At 36.9% G+C, this 20,070-nt stretch overlaps 1 protein-coding gene across 8 annotated transcripts in view; it reads right to left on the bottom strand.

The window, feature by feature from the left end:
• The window catches only part of CNST (consortin, connexin sorting protein), a 133,899-nt gene that overhangs the window by 75,120 nt on the left and 38,709 nt on the right, over positions 1–20,070 (bottom strand). For 6 of the 8 annotated variants that reach the window (XM_037822632.1, XM_037822611.1, XM_037822608.1 and 3 more), the window contains one exon: positions 13,837–14,265. The exons of 1 other annotated variant lie outside the window; for it this stretch is intronic. In XM_037822632.1, coding sequence (XP_037678560.1) covers positions 13,837–14,215 — 379 coding nt within the window. In that variant the 5' untranslated portion in view covers positions 14,216–14,265. The remainder of the gene's footprint in view (positions 1–13,836; positions 14,266–20,070) is intronic. One more of the 8 variants, XM_037822639.1, reaches the window with a different exon arrangement.

Here is a 20,070-nt window from a genome sequence, read left to right as displayed (position 1 = left end):
CACTGCTCTAACCCTTCCCCATACTGCAGATTGAACAATCTTTCTAAAAAATACAACTGACATCACATCACAGTCTTGTTCAAAACCAGTTGGTAAGGCCCCAAGCTGGTTAATATAACACAAAATTTCTTTATAATCTGGACCTTGTTAATCTATTGAGCCTCAATCTTTCTACTGCCTACTATTTTTCTGCAGTTCACACTTCCCTTGTACTCTGTTCAAGCCAAACCAAATACTGGTAGTTGCCAAAACCTAGGGTGCTCTCTCACTTGTCTTCTTAGCTTTAGAACATGGTATGCCTGCTACCACTAATGTCCTTCCTCTCCCCTTTATTCCTTCCTCCTTTACTTGACTACCTCCTATTTGTACTATTTCACCTTAGAGATCAATTCCTCCTGGCAGCCTTCTGTAACTGTCCTAAGACGTTTTCACAGCTGAGTGCTTACTTATCCCCAGTCATGACATTCATATTGCTAGACTGCTCTTGTTAGTTACTTGGTTGTCTCCCTTATTCAATCATACAAAACACAAAGGCAGGGTCACCAGCAGTTTTATAGTGGCTGTTATACAATGCCAATAAATATCTGTTGACCAAGTAACTATGTTCTACAAAATAATGTGATGAAAAATTTTATAAAGGGAAAAGTTTTTCTGTAACATAAAGTTAACATTTAATTTATCTAAGTTCAAATTTTTTTGTGGTAGGCAGAAAAATGGCCTCCCAAGGTGTCCATGACCTAATCCCTGGAACCTGTGAATATATTACATTACATGGCAAAGAGGAATTAAGGTTGCTGGTGAAAGTATGGTTGCTAATCATCTGACCTTAAAATAGGGAGATTATCCTGGATTATTTGAGTGGGCCTGATGTAATCATAAGTGTCCTTAGATGATGCATGGAAATATTAAGGGTTCAAGGAGCATGTTATACACAACATACTCTCAAATGTTTAGAAAACAGGTAAATAGATTAACAGATGAAGGATAGAATGATACAGCAAATATGGCAGAATTTTAAAAGCTGGAGGATCTGGGTTTATGGATGGGGTAGATAGGCATTCTTTACATAGATTTGCTTTAAAGCAGTTTTATTCACACATCATACAATCCATCCAAAGTATACAATCAACGGCACTCAATAAAATCACAACAGTTGTGCATTCATCACTACAATCAGTTTTAGAACATTCTCAATGCTCCAAGAAGAAAAACTCCATACTTAGCATTGGTTGACACTTAGCATTGATGTGGTACCTTTGTTACAACTGATGAAAGAATATTAAAATATTACTGTTAACTATAGTCCATATGTTGCACTAGATTTATTTTTCCCATATCCCACCTTATTATTAACACCTTGTAATAGTGACATACATTTGTTCTAGTTCATGGAAGAACATTCTTATGTTTGTACTATAACTACTCTCATCATCCACAACAGGGTTCACTATGTTATGAGGTTGCATGTTTCATCCTTTAGCTTGCCTTCTAGTTACATATATGACCTTAAACTTCCCCTTTCAATCAAATGCACAATTCAGCACTGTTAATTACACTCATGATAATGTGCTACCATCACCTCTATTCATTTCCAAACACTAACAATCAACTGTTTAAAAATCCCACAAAAATAAGCATCAGCTCTCCATTCTCTACCATCATTCTATCTCCTGGTAACGTACATTCTATTAACTCAATGAGTTTGCTCATTATATTTGGTTCATATTAGTGAGACATTACCACATTTGTCTTTTGTGTCTCACTTACTTCACTGAACATAATGTCCTCAAGGTTCATCCATGTTGTCGCATGCATCAGGACTTCCTTCCTTCTTACAGCTGAATAATACTCCACTGTATGTAAATACCACATTTTGTCATAAGTTGATGAACACTTGGGTTGCTTCCATCTTTTGGCAACTGTGAATAATGCTGCTGTGAGCATCCGCATGCAAAACGTTTGTGTCCCTACTTTCAGTACTTTTGAGTATATATCTAGTAGTAGGACTGGCAGATCAAAGGGCAGTTCTAAACTTAGCTTCCTGAGGAATCACCAAACTATCTTCCACAGTGGCGGTACCATTTTACACTCCCACCAGCAGTGAATATGTGTTCCTATTTCTCCACATCCTCCCCAACACTTGTCGTTTTCTGTTTAATAGTGGCCATTCCAGTTAAGTGTCAAAATGGTATCTCACTGTGATTTTGATTTGCATTTCCCTAATAGCTAGTGAAGTAGAGCATCTCTTCACATGCTTTTAGCCATTTGTATCTCCTCTTTTGCCCATTTTTTATTTGGGTTGTCTTATTGTTGATTTGCAGGACTTCTTTATGTACTCTCGATAGTAAACCCTTATTGGGTAGGTGGTTTACAAATATTTTTTCCCCTTGAGTTGGCTGCCTTTTCACCTTCTTGAGAAAGTTCTTTGAAGTGCAAAACTATTCAATTTTGAGAAGGTTCCATTTATCTAGTTTTTCTTTCATTGCTTCTGCTTTGGGTGTAAGGTCTAAGAAACCACCTCCTACCACACGATCTTGAAGACGCTTCCCTACATTTTCTTCTAGGAGTTTTATGGTCCTGGCTCTTATATTTAGGTCTTTGATCCATTTTCAGTTAATTTTTGTATAAGGCGTGAGACAGGGATTCTCTTTCTTTCTTTTGGATATGAATATCCGGTTCTCCCAGCACCATTTGTTGAAGAGACTGTTCTGTCTCAGTGGAATGGTCTTGGCAGCCCTGTAAAAATCAACAGACTAGAAATGTGAGGGTCTGTTTCTGAACTCTCAATTCAATTCCATTGATCAATATGTTTATCTTTATGTCAGTACATGCTATTTTGACCACAGTGGCCTTGTAATATGCTTTAAGGTCAGGAAGCCTGAGTCCTTCAACTTCTTTCTTCTTTTTCATGACGTTTTTCGCTATTCAGGGCCCCTTACCCTTCCAAATAAATTGGCTTTTCCATTTCTGCAAAGTAGGCTGTTGGAATTTTGATTGGGATTGCACTGAATCTGTAAATTGACGTGGTCTATTGTGGAGAATGATCTATGAGCACTAAGAAAAACGTCTATCCTGCTGTTTTGGGGTGCAATGTTCTGTATAGGTCTGTTAAGTTCTACTTTATTATTCAAGTTTTCTGTTTCCTTACTGATCCTCTGTCTAGATGTTCTATCTATTGATAAAAGTGGGGGTACTGAAGTCTCCAAATATTATGGTAGAGATGTCTATTCTTCCCTTCACTAGAATGAGTTAGGTAGTGTTCCCTCCTCTTCAATATTTCAGAAGAGTTTGAACAGGATTTGTACCAATTCTTAAAATGACTGGTAGAACTTACCTGTGAAGCCATCTGGTCCTGGGCTTTTCTTTTTCTTTTTTATAAATGCAATTTAACTAAGACATATTCGCACACTATACAATCCATCCAAAGTATACAATCAATGCTCACAGTATCATCACATGGTTGTACATTCATCACAATTAATTTTAGAACATTTTTATTACTACTCCCCCTCCCCCCAAAAAAAGAAAACCCAAAACATCCCATATACCTTATCACCCCCTATGATTGACTCCTAGCATTGGTGTGGTACTTTTGTTACTATTAATGAAAGAATATTAAAATATTGTTAACCATAGTTCACAGTTTTTCCCATATACCATTCTATAATTAACTCCTTGTAATAGTGCCGTACATTTGTTCTAGTTCATGAAAGAACTTTTAAATATTTGTTCTGTTAATCACAGTCGTCATCTCCAAGATTCACTATGTTATACAGTCCCATGTTTCAACCTCTATCTTTCCTTCTAGTGACATATATGACTAAACTTACCCTTTCAATGAAATTCACACACAATTCAGCACTGTTAATTATACTCACAATAATGTGCTACCATCTCCTCTATATGTTTCCAAACATTTAAATTCAACCTAATTTAAAATGCTGCACATATTAAGCATCTACTCCCCATTCTCTAGCCTCATTATTCTCCTGGTGACCTATATTCCAGATTTTATGTCAATGAGTTTACATATTATAATTAGTTCATATTAGTGACATCATACAATATTTCTCATTTTGTGTCTAATTTCACTCAACATAATGTCCTCAAGGTTCATCCATGTTGTCATGTGCTTCAGGACTTCATTCCTTCTTACTGCTGAATAATATTCCATTATATATATATATATACCACATTAAGTTCACTCATTCATTAGTTGATGGACACTTGGATTGTTTCCATCTTTGGGCAATTGTGAATAATTTCGCTATGAATATTAGTGTGCAAATGTCTGTTCATGTCCCTGCTTTCAGTTCTGAGTATATACTGAGTAGCAAGATTGCCAAGTCATAATGCAACTCTGTACTTAGCTTGGCTTTGACAGTGGCTGTGCCATTTTACATTCCCATCAGCAGTGAATAAAAGTTCCTATTTCTCTACATCCTCTTCAACACTTGTAGTTTCCTGTTTGTTTAATAGCAACCATTCTAGTAGGTCTGATATCTCATTGTGGTTTTGATTTGCATTTCCCTAACAGCTAGTGATGTTGAGCATCTTTTCATGTGGTTTTTAGCAGTATGTATTTCTCTTTGGAAAAATGTCTATTCATGTCTTTGGCCCATTTTTTAAATGTGTTTTTTTTTTTTGTTTTGTTTTGTTTTTATTCTTGAGTTGTAGGATTTCTTTATATATTCTGGATATCAAACCCTTATCAGATATATGGTTTTCAAAATATATTCTCCCATTAAGTAGGCTGTCTTTCACCCTTTTGACAAAGACCTTTGAAGCATAGAAGTATTCTATTTTTCCTTTGTTGCTCGTGCTTTGGATGTAATGCCTAAGAAACTACCTCATATCACCAGATCTTGAAGATGCTTCCCTACTTCCGGAGGAGTTTTATGGTTCTGGCTTTTATATGTAGGTCTTTGATCTATTTCAAGTTAATTTTTGTATAAGGTATGTTCTAGTTTGCTAATGCTGCAGAATGCAAAACACCAGAGATGGATAGGCTTTTATAAAATGGGGGTTTATTTCACTACACAGTTACAGTCTTAAGGCCACAAAACGTCCAAGGTAACACCTCAGCAATCGGGTACCTTCACCGGAGGATGGCCAATGGTGTCCGGAAAACCTCTGCCAGCTAGGAAGGCAGCTGGCATCTGCTCCAAAGCTCTGGCTTCAAAATGGCTTTCTCCCAGGACGTTCCTTTCCAGCAAGCTAGCTTCTCTTCAAAACATCACTCCCAGCTGCACTCAGTTAGTTCCCTCTCTCTGAGTCAGCTCCTTTATATAGCTCCACCGATCAAGGCCCACCCCGAATGGGCGGGGCCATGCCTCCATGGGAACAGCGCATCAGAATCATTACCCACAGCTGAGTGGGGCACATTCCAAGCAAACCCAACCATCACCAAAACATCTCCTCACAAGACCATAAAGATAATGGCATTTGGGGGACACAATACATTGAAACTGGCACAAGGTATAAGATATGGGTCTTTTTTCATTCTTTTTGGTATGGATATCCAGTTCTTCCAGCACCATTTGTTGAAAAGACCATTCTGTTCCAGTTGGGTGGTCTTGGCAGCCTTGTTAAAAACCAATCTCTTGTTAACAAACCCTCTCAGTTTCTGTTTATCTGTGAATATTTTAGACTCTCCCCCTTTTTGGGAGCAGTTTTGACAGATAAAGAATACTTGGCTGGCACTTTTTTTTTTCTCTCTCTCTTTAAATTTCTTAACTATATCATAACATTGCTATCTTGCCTCTACGGTTTCTGATGAGAAATTAAGACAGTGTTATTGAGCATCCCTTATATGTGTTCAATTGCTTTTTTTTTCTTTGCACGCTTTCATATTCTTCTTTATGCTTCCCCAGTGTCTTCTTGATATCTTTTATCTCTTTTGCCATGTTTTCTTTCATCTCCTGGAATTGGTTTAGGAAATTAGTTCGAACATCTTTGATTAATTGTCTCAAATTCTCTATCTCCTCTGACTTTATAATTTGAACCTTTGACAGGGTCCCATCTTCCTGTTTCTTGGCATGGCTTGTAATTTTTTGCTGATGTCTAGGCATCTCATTATCTTGATGTGTTTACTTTGATGGTTAGTTTCTCTCTCTTGCCTAGGGTTTTATTGTTGTTTGGCTTTGTGTTAAGTTTCTTCTTTGACCCGTGGATCAACTTATTCTACATCTTTAGAATTGCCCATGTTTAACTGATCAAAACAGAGCCAGGCACCCACTAAGAGGGTGCAGAACAGTTCTAAAGGGTCCTGGGGAGAGAGTCAGAAAAGATGCCAAAAAGCTTTTTTTTTTTTTTCCTGCCTCCCTGAAGCTGCACTTTCCTGGCTTGCTCAGCGGAGAGTGTTCTTTGGCAATCTTCTCCCCACAGCCCTAAGGAGGGAGTGATGGTGCTGACACAATGGCCCCAGGGATACCTGTTCCAGGCAGGCTAGAACTGTCCTTCAGAACTGGAACCCATTAGCCCCAACTTGCCCATCAGAAGCCATGCTCAGCACATGACTGTGTTCCCAACCCCACCCCAATCCCAGGGAGTCAGGCCTTCATGACCCTCTCCCCCAGTGGCAGCCAGCCATGGACTGTTCCCAAGGCAAGCCTTGAGGATGGCGGATGGACACTGGCCACTGCCATGGGAGTGATTCACTCACAGTTTTTGTTGCAGCTTCTCAGTCTCCCCAATCCGCTCTTTCCTGGATGCTGTAACTGCTCCCATGGTTGCAAAAGCCCCCAAACCATTGATTCAGACAGTTTCTGCCTGTCCACTAGCTGTTTTTGTAGGACTTGTGTTTCCTGTAGTTCCCTACTCTGCCATCTTCCCTGGTTTTGTATTATTTTTGTAAATGTCCTGTAGGTTTGAGATTATTTCAAAATAAAAAGTTAAAAAAAAAAGAAGAGGGAGGCAGAAGAGTCAGTCAGAGTGATGTCCTGTGAGGACTTGAGACAGCATTGATGGCTTTGAGGATGGAGGAAGGGGGCCACAAGCCAAGAATAGGGAAAATCTCTAAAAGCTGGTAAAGGTAGGGATGGAAACTGATTCTCTCCTGGAGCCTCCAGAAAAGAATGCAACCCTGCCAACACCATAATTTTAGCCCAGCGAGACCCAGATCAGACTTCTGACCTCAGAACTATAAGGTAATAAATGTGCTGTTTCAAGTCACTAAGTTTTGTGGTACTCTGTTACAAGAGCAATAGCAAACTAATGCATTTTTTCATATTGGGGTGTCTTTATTTTTTTTTTTAAGGGAGTTTTGACCACTGACCTTAAAGTCCCTTCTGATTCTAAAATTATCTGAATCTATATAAATCAGAAACTCCTTTATTTTATTCTTTTCTTACATAAGGAATAGCTACCTTTCACAGGCAATATGTTCTATCTTCATTGATCAATCCCTTAATGAGAGAAGAGTAAAAAGAAGGCTATCATTTCTGCAGGTTACTTTCCAAAGAAATTTTAGTTTAAAGGAAACATATCTTCTAGGAGCAAAGATAAGGTAAACCAGGACTTCAGAATTATGGAAGTTTAGAATATAGTCTGTAAGGGAGTTAAATTGTTCATTTACCCCCCTAATGAACAGGATAGGTTACAAGACCAAAACATCAATTTCAGTACCTATCATTCCTCTTACAGGGTTTAGCTAGGCTTTTTAAATTTTTTATTTAAATGCACTTAGGTCAAATATGCACACTCCTGTTCACTATAGCCCCCATCAATCCCTACTATTACAGTCCTAGCCAGAACTACCAATATATATTACATATATATTATCTGACTGGCTCTGCTAGGCATTCATTTAGAGCCCAGCTCTAAAGGTTCTGCTATGGTCAGAGACAGGTATGTAAAATGCAAATATGCCTAGAGGACCCATACTTAATGGCACTATGAGTTATTACTTTAAATATTAGTTAACATGCCAGCAGGGATTACCTGATATTATAGTAGGATAAGGCTGGAAATATGCTTTTAGGAATTTACATTAGGGAAGAGGGGTAGGGATAGGTAAACCTGAAGAGAGAGAATTAAAAAGACCCCAGGAGACGAGAAAAAGGTAAAGACAAAAGAGGTATGATGCACTCAAAGTCAAATTCAACAAATTTCTTAATTTTGCTGAATGTTGTTCCTAGTCATGTCCCTAAGAAATAATCTTTGAAGTACGGAACAACCAACCACAAGCACAGAACAACCAACCCCAAGCATGCAAGAAACAAAGAAGACAAAAGATCCCATTTATCCAAGTTGCAAGACAGTAGCGAGGTGCAGATGACAACTAAAAGTCTAAAAATATCCCTTCAGGCATGTTCAGGCAAAGAATCCTCTGAAACATCCACTGCCCACTCAAGAAAGTGTAAGAGACCATTAAGCCAACGATATTCATCTATTATCACTACTGAAGAGACTGAATCAAAATAAGAAACAGAGTAGAAACAAGAGACCCCTGGAGAACTCCAGCACTGCCAAGTAAGGCCCAGAGCACAGCAAAACCCAGAAACCTAGAACTAACTGTTGTGTCTACAGGAGAGGCTATAGAGGAATGATCAACCACATAAAGACCAAATCTTACACCAACAGGGTCTGTAGATGGAGATGACAAAATCAACAAGTTGTGAAAACAAATCTTGTAAGACAATAAAGTAACAGTTACCACTTAGAAGGACCTATCTTATGCCGGTATTTTACAAAGTGCTTTACATACACTATAAATTCATTCTAAGGACAACCCTGCAAGAAATGTAGGACCAGCCCTGCTTTACAGATAACAGTAAGGAAAGAGTCTCTTGGAAATAAGTTACTTTCCTAAAGTCACATGGGTAGGAATAACCAGAATCAAGATCTAAACCCGAAGTCTGTTCTTCTCACTATATAAGACTGACTCCAGCCCACACATTATCAACCACAATCTATCCATTTCCAAGGTTTGTTTTCCTGTAATTTTCACATCCTCTTTGTCATCTCCCAACTAGCCACAATTGTAAAGGCTCTAGTGGAACTAGTCAGGGCACTGAATAGTGACAAGTCAACTTGGAATGGTATTTCTTTTTTTTTTTTTTTTAATCATCATTTTATTGAGATATATTCACATACCACGCAGTCATACAAAACAAATCGTACTTTCGACTGTTTACACTACCATTACATAGTTGTACATTCATCACCTAAATCAGTCCCTGTCACCTTCATTAGCACACACACAAAAATAACAAGAATAATAATTAGAGTGAAAAAGAGCAATTGAAGTAAAAAAGAACACTGGGTACCTTTGTCTGTCTGTTTCCTTCCCCTATTTTTCTACACATCCATCCATAAACTAGACAAAGTGGAGTGTGGTCCTTATGGCTTTCCCAATCCCACTGTCACCCCTCATAAGCTACATTTTTTTTTTTTTTTTTTTTTTTTAATCATCATTTTATTGAGATATATTCACATACCACGCAGTCATACAAAACAAATTGTACTTTCGATTGTTTACAGTACCATTACATAGTTGTACATTCATCACCTAAATCAATCCCTGACACCTTCATTAGCACACACACAAAAATAACAAGAATAATAATTAGAGTGAAAAAGAGCAATTGAAGTAAAAAAGAACACTATGTACCTTTGTCTGTTTGTTTGCTTCCCCTACTTTTCTACACATCCATCCATAAACTAGACAAAGTGGAGTTTGGTCCTTATGGCATTCCCAATCCCACTGTCACCCCTCATAAGCTACATTTTTATACAACTGTCTTCGAGATTCATGGGTTCTGGGTTGTAGTTTGATAGTTTCAGGTATCCACCACCAGCTACCCCAATTCTTTAGAACCTAAAAAGGGTTGTCTAAAGTGTGCGTAAGAGTGCCCACCAGAGTGACCTCTCGGCTCCTTTTGGAATCTCTCTGCCACTGAAGCTTATTTCATTTCCTTTCACATCCCCCTTTTGGTCAAGAAGATGTTCTCCGTCCCACGATGCCGGGTCTACATTCCTCCCCGGGAGTCATATTCCACGTTGCCAGGGAGATTCACTCCCCTGGGTGTCTGATCCCACGTAGTGGGGAGGGCAGTGATTTCACCTTTCAAGTTGGCTTAGCCAGAGAGAGAGGGCCACATCTGAGCAACAAAGAGGCATTCAGGAGGAGACTCTTAGGCACAAATATAGGGAGGCCTAGCCTCTCCCTTGCAGCAACCGTCCTCCCAAGGGTAAAACCTACGGTAGAGGGCTCAACCCATCAAACCACCAGTCCCCTATGTCTGTGGTCATGTTAATAAGGAATGGTATTTCTTTCCGAATTTCCATCTGTTGTGCATATCTGGCTTCCTGCCAGTTGCTGAACTGTTTGGTCAAATGCTTTGATACTATGGTGACTGGTGCTGAATAAATAAAGTACGTTGTTATGACAACCACCAGATACTTAATCTGAACTTGATTCTTAAAATCGCACAAAATTTAAGGGTTAATGGTTGCCAGGGGCTGGAGGAGGGAGGAATGGAGAGTGACAGCTAATAGGTACAGGGTTTCTTTGGGGGGTAATGAAAATGTTCTGGAATTAGATTCTGGTGATGGTCACATAATTGTGAATGTTCTAAAAACCACGGAATTATATACTCTAAAAGAGTGAATTTTATGGTATGTGAATTACAGCTCAATTAAAAAACTGGTATAATAAAAAAGATAAGTGTTGATGAGGATGTGGAGAAATTGGAACACTAATAAATTGCTGGTGGGAAAATAAAATGTTGCAGCCGCTTTGGAAAATAGTTTGGTAGTTCCTCAAAAAATTAAAGATAGAGTTACCATAGGAGTTAGCAATCCCGCTCCTAGGTATATACAGAGAAGAGATGAAAATATGTTCACCCAAAAATCTGTTCCCAAATGTTCATATTAGTCAAAAAGTAGAAACAATCCAAATATCCTATCAACTGATGAATGGATAAATGAAATGTGTATATCCATACAATGAAATATTATTCAGCCATAAAAAGGAATGAAGTGCTGATATATATACTTCAACATGGATGAACCCTGAAAACATGCTAGGTGTAAGAAGCCAGTCAGAAAAGACCATGTATTACATGACTCTATTGTTATGAAATATCTTGCATAGGCAAATCTACAGATAAAAAAGTAGATAAGTGGTTGTCTAGAAATGGGAGTTTTTAGGGGAAATAGGGTGTTCTTCTTGGAGCAATGTAAACGTTCTAAAATTGATTGTGGTAATGGCTGCACAACTCTGAATATACTAAAAATCACTTTAAATGGGTGAATTACATGCCATGTGAATTATATCTCAATAAAGCTTTTACAAATACATGGGCTAATTTTCTTTAGTTTTTAGGATAATATTTACCAAATGCTCTGTCAGTTTTAACTACTGTGAAAACTTGATGTGATGCAGCTTGAAACCCTGAACAGTTGACTTTATCAAGCAGTTTCAATTCCCTTAAGTTATAAAAAAAAAAAAAAAAAAAAGCATATGATAACTGGATTTCCCCGGGGGCCAAGTTCAAGGTTTTAGCAGGTTTATAGAAATGTTGCCTCCAGGAAACTGATAAACAGTGACATGTCTCCTAATATCATTACCCTACACTTTATTCCAGCACTAGCCTTTGAACACATGAAAAATAACTACTTTAACTAGGAAAGGGAATATAGAAAGAATAAATTTACCTAAATTTTTACTCTCAAAAAGTAAGAATAGAGCACCTACAAACTTAGTTCTGGTTTAAAATTGAATATCTTGTTTTATATGCCATTTCACATTTAAAAAGCTAATCTTTTATTAGAAAATTACTCATCTCCAAAATTTTGAAATGTTATTATCTTAGGACCTTAGAATTTAACAGTAAAAAGAATAGTAGTAAATATGTCCCTGTCTAGTCCCCTAAGCATAAACTCTTCACACTGTTGTTTTGACATGAAGAATGGATTAGTGAGAAGCAAGGCAGGAGACATCTTTAGGAGACTTTTGCAGTAATCCAGCTAAAGATAATGATGCTAAATGATGATAGCGGTAATGGAGATGTAGGGAAGTAGACAAACTAGAATGATCACAGGGAAATACAACGATTTAGACTTGGTGATTAAGGATATGGAAAGAGAACAGGATTAAGTGATCTCTCAGGGGTGGAGGCCCAGTAAGTAAACTCTGAGGAAAGTTCCCCAAGCAATCCTAAATCTTCCCAGTTGTAGTCCCTTCCAGGTCTAGAAAAGAATGATTCTACCCTCAAAAGAATCATTCCACTCAGATTAAAATTATTTTGCCTACCTATACCCATGCCTTCTTTTAACAACAAAATTTAAAGGACAAAGCAAAATGTGTCCCTTAAATATAAAACACTATACAGATGTATTAGAGGAAAATCAACAAATTTTAATTGCATTTATACTATATAATCTCTATTTAGAAATTCACAGCTCAGAAAGGAATTTTATAATTTAGAATGGTTGTCTTACCAAGTGACCTAGAACCAGAAGTAAGATTTGAACTTAAATTTTTGGACTTCTGACTCAGCTTTCTTTTTCCACTTAAACTCACTTTATATAAAATAGGCAAAATAATTTTAAAAATAAGCTGTATGAAGACTGTTCCTAAGTTTTATAAACCACATATTTCAAATGCATTAGGGGATAATAATTCTATACATATCTGCTCACTGGATAATAAGTACTCAACAACATTAAATTATATAATCACACCTAGGGAAACTGTAATAAAGCCATGGAAGGGAGAAGTAGAAGAAGCCATAATCTCGAAGCTATGACTTACCCTTAGAGATATGCAACTAGGACTCAATTCTTTAAAACATCAGAAAGCCAGACTGGAGAGGCATAGTCAAATGGTATGTCCTTGAATTACAGTTACAGAATAAATCAACTTATATACATATAGTACTGTTTACCCCTCAGGTCATTTAAGAAAATGTTTCCATATCCCTTGTTCAAAATCACTTTATTTTGTTTTAAGTCTACTAAGGGAATTAATTTGTAGAAACTGGAAATTTTCATATTTTACTCTAAATTGACTATATTTCTATTCAATAAAAGACATAAAGAAGAACAGAAGATGGAAGGAGATGTTCTTCATTCACTGAATATTATGAAAAGTTTGTTGACTTGGGTAAAATGGTGCTACACTAAGGAATCCTAGTCTAGGATGTACCAGAACTCTTTTGTACCACATGTTTCCGATCAAAATTAACCAAGGGTACCGTGAAACTCAGGCAAAAAACTCATAGCTCTAAACTTTAACTGCCAAACTATATACCAAAACTATCTATCAAATACTCTGAATTGTTTTGTGACCAAAGTGATACAGATAATTAAAACTTGAGGCGTTATTCTACATTGTTATGAAGTAATATTAAGATATATTAATGTATATTATTCATCTAGAATAAGCTGGAAAGATCCTATAAAAAGGTTGAGGAAGATTATGCTAGAACATAAACTTAGAGGTTGGAGATCAAAGCTACAGTAATGATAGAAAGAAAATTTTAAGGCTGATATTGGTAGAAAATAGTCTAATATATAAAGGAAAAAGACTATACATAAAGTATCTACTGTGAAAACATATACGAATAATGTCAATTTCAGCACTCTTTATTATAACAAAATACTAGGAACAGCCAAATGTACTATGGTACATTCATACAATGGAACACTGTGGAGACATACCACATGCACGGAATACATACTTGTTGGATCTATATGTGAACCAGCTCCAGGATATATTAAGAGAAGAGAAGCAAAGTGCAGGAGAGGGTACACAGTACGGGATTGGAAGAAGGTTTATTTTTAGTTAAAGAATAAAAAGTATAAATGATTACTTTAAAAAAAAAATACCTGATGTTATGTTCTTAGCAGTACCTTTTTTGCTTCTTATACTTCCTTTTCCAGATTTTTTTTTGTCCTTTCCCAAGAAGGCCTGTCTGTCTTTGGAGCCTTCACAAGGAGTGTTATCTGAGTTCTCACTTGCAGACACCTCACACCTTGATGTGCAGCCTTCATTATTGTTGAGACTGTCTTGTTCCAACACCTCCGGTTTTCCCATTGCACTGTTGCTGTCAGTTAGACGCTCATGCCCATTCCCACCAAGTTGATTTTCATTTTCATCTGATAGAGAAGGTAAGTGTTTTACTATACTTTCCACACTGTCACCAGGATGACACACATCTTGTGGTTCTATATGCAGGTTATCTGTAGGAGTTTCGCTGTCATCCATTAGAGCATCCTTTGTTGAACTCTTCAAATTTCACTAAAGTCCTTCCATGTCTAAAATGATAGGGAAAAAAAGTATTTTATTTTCTATCTGGATTCTCACTGATCTTTGATTTTCCTGTTCTCTTGGGTCATTTTACTTTAAGTAGGGAAGAGAACGAAATGACTAAAGCTCATTCCTACTCCCCTTTCCCCACTCACAACCCTCCCCAACCTTACCTAGTGCTCCCTTTAACACAGTGGTTCTCAACCCTGATTGCATGTTAGAATTACCTAGGGAGCTTGCCCAGATTCTATCCCAGATCAATTAAATTGGTATCTCTGGGACTGAACATGGGCATTTATTTATTTATTTTTAAGTTCGCTAGGAGATTTGTATGTATATCAAGATTGGGATCACTGCCTTAATGGAAGAAATTACTGGTTAAATGAAGTTATCTGTTGAAATCAACCACTCATATTTATCTCTGGGCACTTACACCAGACAAGTGAAAGCTAGTTATAAAATTCTTCTCTGGACTAACAGCTGCAAATTTGCAAATGTAAAAATTACAATTAAAAAAAATTTTTTTAAAGGCAAATAGTGGAGACATTTAAGCAATATATTTTTATACTATATTCTCATTACATATTTTACTTCCTAAAAATAAGCTATGAAAAGCAAGTTGCCTACAAACTGTCAACAAATTCCCCTTACACACTATTAAAATAAGGAAAAATATTATTAATATCTAAATCTACTCCATGTATACTGCTAACATTTTAAAGTTCTATAAAATAGATTCCAAGCCCTTTATCAATCATATTCTATCTCCTTATATCATCCAGAAATACCTTACATTTTAAGGAAATGTAATGATAGGATTTTTAAAATTCTTCAAATTAATAAGTAGAAATGGTTACTCTTTAGAAATATGTAAATAATGTAAAATTGTTGAAAAAACATGAAAACAAAGTAAAGAATACAATATTAACCCTATGCTTATTATGTCACATGTTTTCAACATATTTTACAAGTGGAATATTGTGTTTGATTCAGATAACAAACAATAAAATGGAAAACATAAAAGAAACTAAATCTGGCTAGTATCATATTTCTTAAAATATATATATCTATTAATAGATATGCAATATGAAAAGTAAAATGATTTACCTTGATCTAGAATACCTTAGTTTAGCCCTAAAAGAAATTCTAAATAAACTATATCACCTAAAAACATTATTATTTTAATGAAGTATCTTTAAGATCACTATCATAAGAGAATTCAAATGACTTTTAAAATCTATGTGATTATAACAGAACAAAATTGTCAGCCTATAATACTGGTAACATTCTTGGCTGTTTCCTAATTTAAATACATTAAATGATATTCTGACATATATACGCAGTTTAAAGTATTAGGGTTTTACTTTTACCTATGAAAGCTAAATAGGTCACATGTCAAGGGAGACTGTAAGAAAAAGAAAAGCCCAAAATAATAACAACCACCTCTCACTGAGTTGCTCTATCATACATCAGAAACTGTGCCAAGCACTTTACATACCTTATTTCTAATCCAAAAAACAAGCCTATGTGGAAGGTATTCATGTTCTGTTTTAGATAAATAATCTGAGGCTCAGAGAGGGAAAATAACTTGTTTAAGATCATATTCCTGGAAAGAAGTAGAACTGCTTCTGAAACCAGGTCTTTCGGAATTTGAATTCTATGCAGTATGGCAAGCATAATGGCTGAGAACACAGGCAGACAGAAGTAGGCTCAAATTCTAGCTCTGCCATTTAACAAGCTGTGTGTGTGATCTTAGGCAAGTGTTCCAGTTTGCTAATGCTGCCATTATGCAAAATACCAGAAATGGATTGGCTTTTATAAAGGGGGTTTATTAGGTTACAAATTTGCAGTCCGAAGGCCATGAAAATGTCCAAATTAAGGCATCAACAAGAGGATACCTTCACTGAAAAATGGCTGATGGCATCCAGAAAATCTGTTAGCTGGGAAGGCTTGTGGCTGGCCTCTGCTGATCCTTTGCTCTGGGGTTCTGGTTTCAAAATGGCTTTCTCCAAAATGTCTCTTAGCTGTTCTCTATGTGAGCTCCCTTTAAAGGGCTCCAGTAAACAAATCAAGACCTACTCTGAATTTGAATGGGCAGGGTCAAATCTCCATGGAAACATTCAAACAAGAGGTCACACCCTAATCAATAAGATTAACAACTCTGCCCTGCCACAAGACTGTATTAAACAGCATGGCTTTTCCTGGGGGACAAAATATATCCAAACTGGCACAGCAAGTTATGCTGAATCTCCAAGTCTCAATTTTCTGATTTTTAAAACTGGATAATTATAATAACTATCTCGAAGAGTCATTTTTGAAGCTTAGACAAGAATGCAGGTAAAGCACTTAGCAGAGTGCCCGGCACACAGTAAATGCTCAATAAAAACCATGTGATTAGAAATCTCACAGGCTGGCATTAAGCATGGGTAAGTTTACTCGAGTGAGTCCTCAGCCTTATTGCAGGCTCAGAAACCAAACTTTGCCAGACCTTGCAGAAATGATTAGATTCTTAATGACAGACTGGTGTTAACTAGCATTATTTGAGAATATCAAGGTATTAAGATGTGGCAGCCCGTGGCCTGAGCAAAACAGGCCTGCAGATCTTGGTGCACAGCAGTCTGTGTGACCCAGGCAGATAATGCTTAATCTACTGTCTTTGTAAGCCAGTAAAGAGAAAAAGGGTAAATTGACCTTAAAATGTAACTTTAAAATGTGAAACGGGAAGGAGACAGGAGGTGAGAGGCTTCTGGTTTCACAAAAGGGCAACAATGTTAATCTAGTCTACCTGCTTCCTGGCCCCCAAGTGTTAACACTCTTGTGGTTATTTACAAAGCCCCATCCTATAATTCTTCCCTTCCTGCACCACCCCCCAGATCACAGTGACCTGTTCCAGCATCTATGCTCCCCCACCCTTAGGAATGCCTTTGTCTTAAACCCTTATAAATGGCTTGCTGTCCTCTTCGCATTGCGTGGTCGACTTCCCTGTGAATGCGATGCCTGCCTGGCCTGAGAGAGACGTCATGCTCTCTCCAAGACTTCTCACCCTGTCAATAAGCCCTGAATAAAAGTCCATGTATCAGAAAATGCTCGTTGCCTTCTTTGGCCTCTGGACTGGCATGGCCCTCATGGGCTGCGACATAAGATATGATGGGGATATCACATTCACTTCTTGGAATGTCTCAGGGTCGATTCCAAGTACCCTGATTCAGATGACTAAGATATCTAGAAATTAGTAATTGAAGCTCCTCAGTAATATAAAATTACAGATGACATTTGCAGCTTTGTTGAGGTTCAGGTACCAGGCCCTGAATTAAAGTTTCCATCAACACTCTTATTCAAGTCTCACAATAATACTATCAGATAAGCAATATTAGTCTCATTATACTGTAAAGAAATCAAGGCTCATACCTTGTCAAGGGTCATTCAGGTATTAAGTAGCAGAAATAGAATTTGGAACAGTTATGATCCTGAGGCCATACATTTTATCATTATGCTATTTGGACAATGGGGGAAAAGTAACTGAAAGATTATTTCATTCCCTCCATGGTATGCCACAATGAAGCACCTCCACCCTCAAGCAAAGGACACATCTCTTTTGACCAGGAAGTTGAAGTCCCTGGAAGTGCTTCTCTCTTTCCTTGGGTACTGCTGGATCTGCACAATGTCCATATGATCTCTAAGTCATTTCCTATATTGGCCACCTACTTTTGGTGAGGACTTTTGGAGGGAAAATATGCTATTTATGTTAAGTAGCTATTCCTTCCTTTGGACCTCAACACATTCTGCTTCAACTATTTTGGGATGGCATAGTTTAATTCTTGAAAGGTACTTTCTAAGCTCACTCTTACATTCTTTCCAAGGTGTGAACATGCTATAATTTTTTTTAGAAGACATTTACCAATACTGAAGGCCTGCCTTGAAAGTCACTTAATCCAGTTTGCTTTCCCTGACTTCCCCATCACCCCAAAATCCACATTTAACATACTCTTCCTCTACAGCACTCTGTACCACTCATAAAATCCTCCCCAAATACTGTTCTGTGTTATATATTTCTGCTGATGTGTCTTATGAGATATAAGCCTTTTGAATACCCATAACCAAGGTACAGAAAATTTTTATTCTTCATAATGTCAAGCCCTGGGCTTTGAACTTATTGGATAGATGAAGGAATAAGGGAACCAATTTTCTACAGTTTTTGTCTGAAACAGACAGGCACATGGATCCCATCTGTTCCACTGCTCTTACTCTGAGAAGTAAAGCGGCTTATTACACAATATTTGGCTTCGGTCTGCATTTCTAACACATTTCAATTGGAAAACCTTAATTTAAGCAATAGGATAATTTCCTTAATGGGATTTCTAATCAGTATAGCCCTACAAATTTTTGGAAACAGTGTTATTTTTGTCTCTCCTTTCTCTTTACTTTCCCTCGGTGTCACCAACAGCATTTCAATAGGTTGATCGTTAGGTACATACTATATTTCACTATATGAAGGCATTTGGACAAGAGAAAATCACAAGAAAGAGGCCCAGTTAGCACATGATATTTGTAAGATATGTGCTAACACTGTATGGAACCCAGGAGAGTTCAAGTATATTTGAGTTCACAAAGTTATTTGCTCTATCTAAACTGTATGTCTACCCTATAAGAGTCCTTAAATCTATACCAATTCTCACAAAAGAAACAGTGACACACTGCAATCACTGCTACAGCACAGACTCTGGCATATTTTGCCTTTTAAAAGCAGGATAATCAGTGTTGCCCAAGTTTCCAGACTGTTGTGGTGTAGCATTCCAAATATGTACATTGTACAAAAGTTATTTGACTTGTTGACTCTGTATGGAAGAATTTCAAACAAATGTATTCGAGTGAAGCTTATACAAAACTTGAAAAACCATAGATCTTTGAGGACTAAAAGACTAACAAAAAGAAATCTACAATTTATTAAAAGCATAATCTCAATCCCAGGTATGATTTGACTTCATTTTTGATATATCTTGGTGGGTGTCTGATAAAATTAAACATAAAGTATTACTAAACTAAAAAATTAATTTATAAGGATAATTAAATATAAAATACTACTTATTTTATTCAAATGTTTTAAGGAGATTAGGGATGCCATTTTTCTATAATCCGTATAAATTAGGCCTAAATACTGTACTTTCATTTATAAAAGACAAGATTCTTGAGAAGTAACCCAAGTTTAAATCTGGTGATTGAGTCAAACCAAAATTTAGAAGAAGACAATTACCAAACCAAGAAGGTATTCTGTTAACCCTAGATTCAAATTTAGCTACTCATAGTCAATTCAAAATCGAGGAAAAACGTCACCAAATCCATGTTTTTCTTATCATAGCGATCACCTTCACCATTTTACTCATACACCTGCAGCAAGCTACATGCTAGACATGTGCCACTACCACTTGTATCTTAGTGCTAAATCTATAGTTTTCTGAGATTAGCTATCTTTGTTGAGAAATATATACCTGCAGGCAATATTCAGCATTTCAGCAATTCAAAAGTAGGACTCAAAGGAGTGGTTCTCAAAAATTTTGTGACCCAGAAGAAATTCATTTTTCACTGAGATCGTGTACATGCAAAATATACACACATATAAAGCTGAAACAAAGGTTTCACAAAACTTAACATGTGAAGCACTCAGAAATTCTCCATTCAATTCAATAGCAGTAGGTGTTTTTGATTGTTTGTTTGTTTTAATGCCAGTCAAGACCCACAGCGTTGACTTTGTATCCCATTAATGCGTACTGACCACAGCAATATGGTATAAGGCACTTTCTGGGAATTAATAGTAT

This window comes from Choloepus didactylus, chromosome 2, assembly GCF_015220235.1.
Source record: "Choloepus didactylus isolate mChoDid1 chromosome 2, mChoDid1.pri, whole genome shotgun sequence".
Taxonomy (NCBI): domain Eukaryota; kingdom Metazoa; phylum Chordata; class Mammalia; order Pilosa; family Megalonychidae; genus Choloepus; species Choloepus didactylus.
Note: the sequence above shows the minus strand (reverse complement) of the source record. Positions and strands in the feature narration are given on the sequence as shown.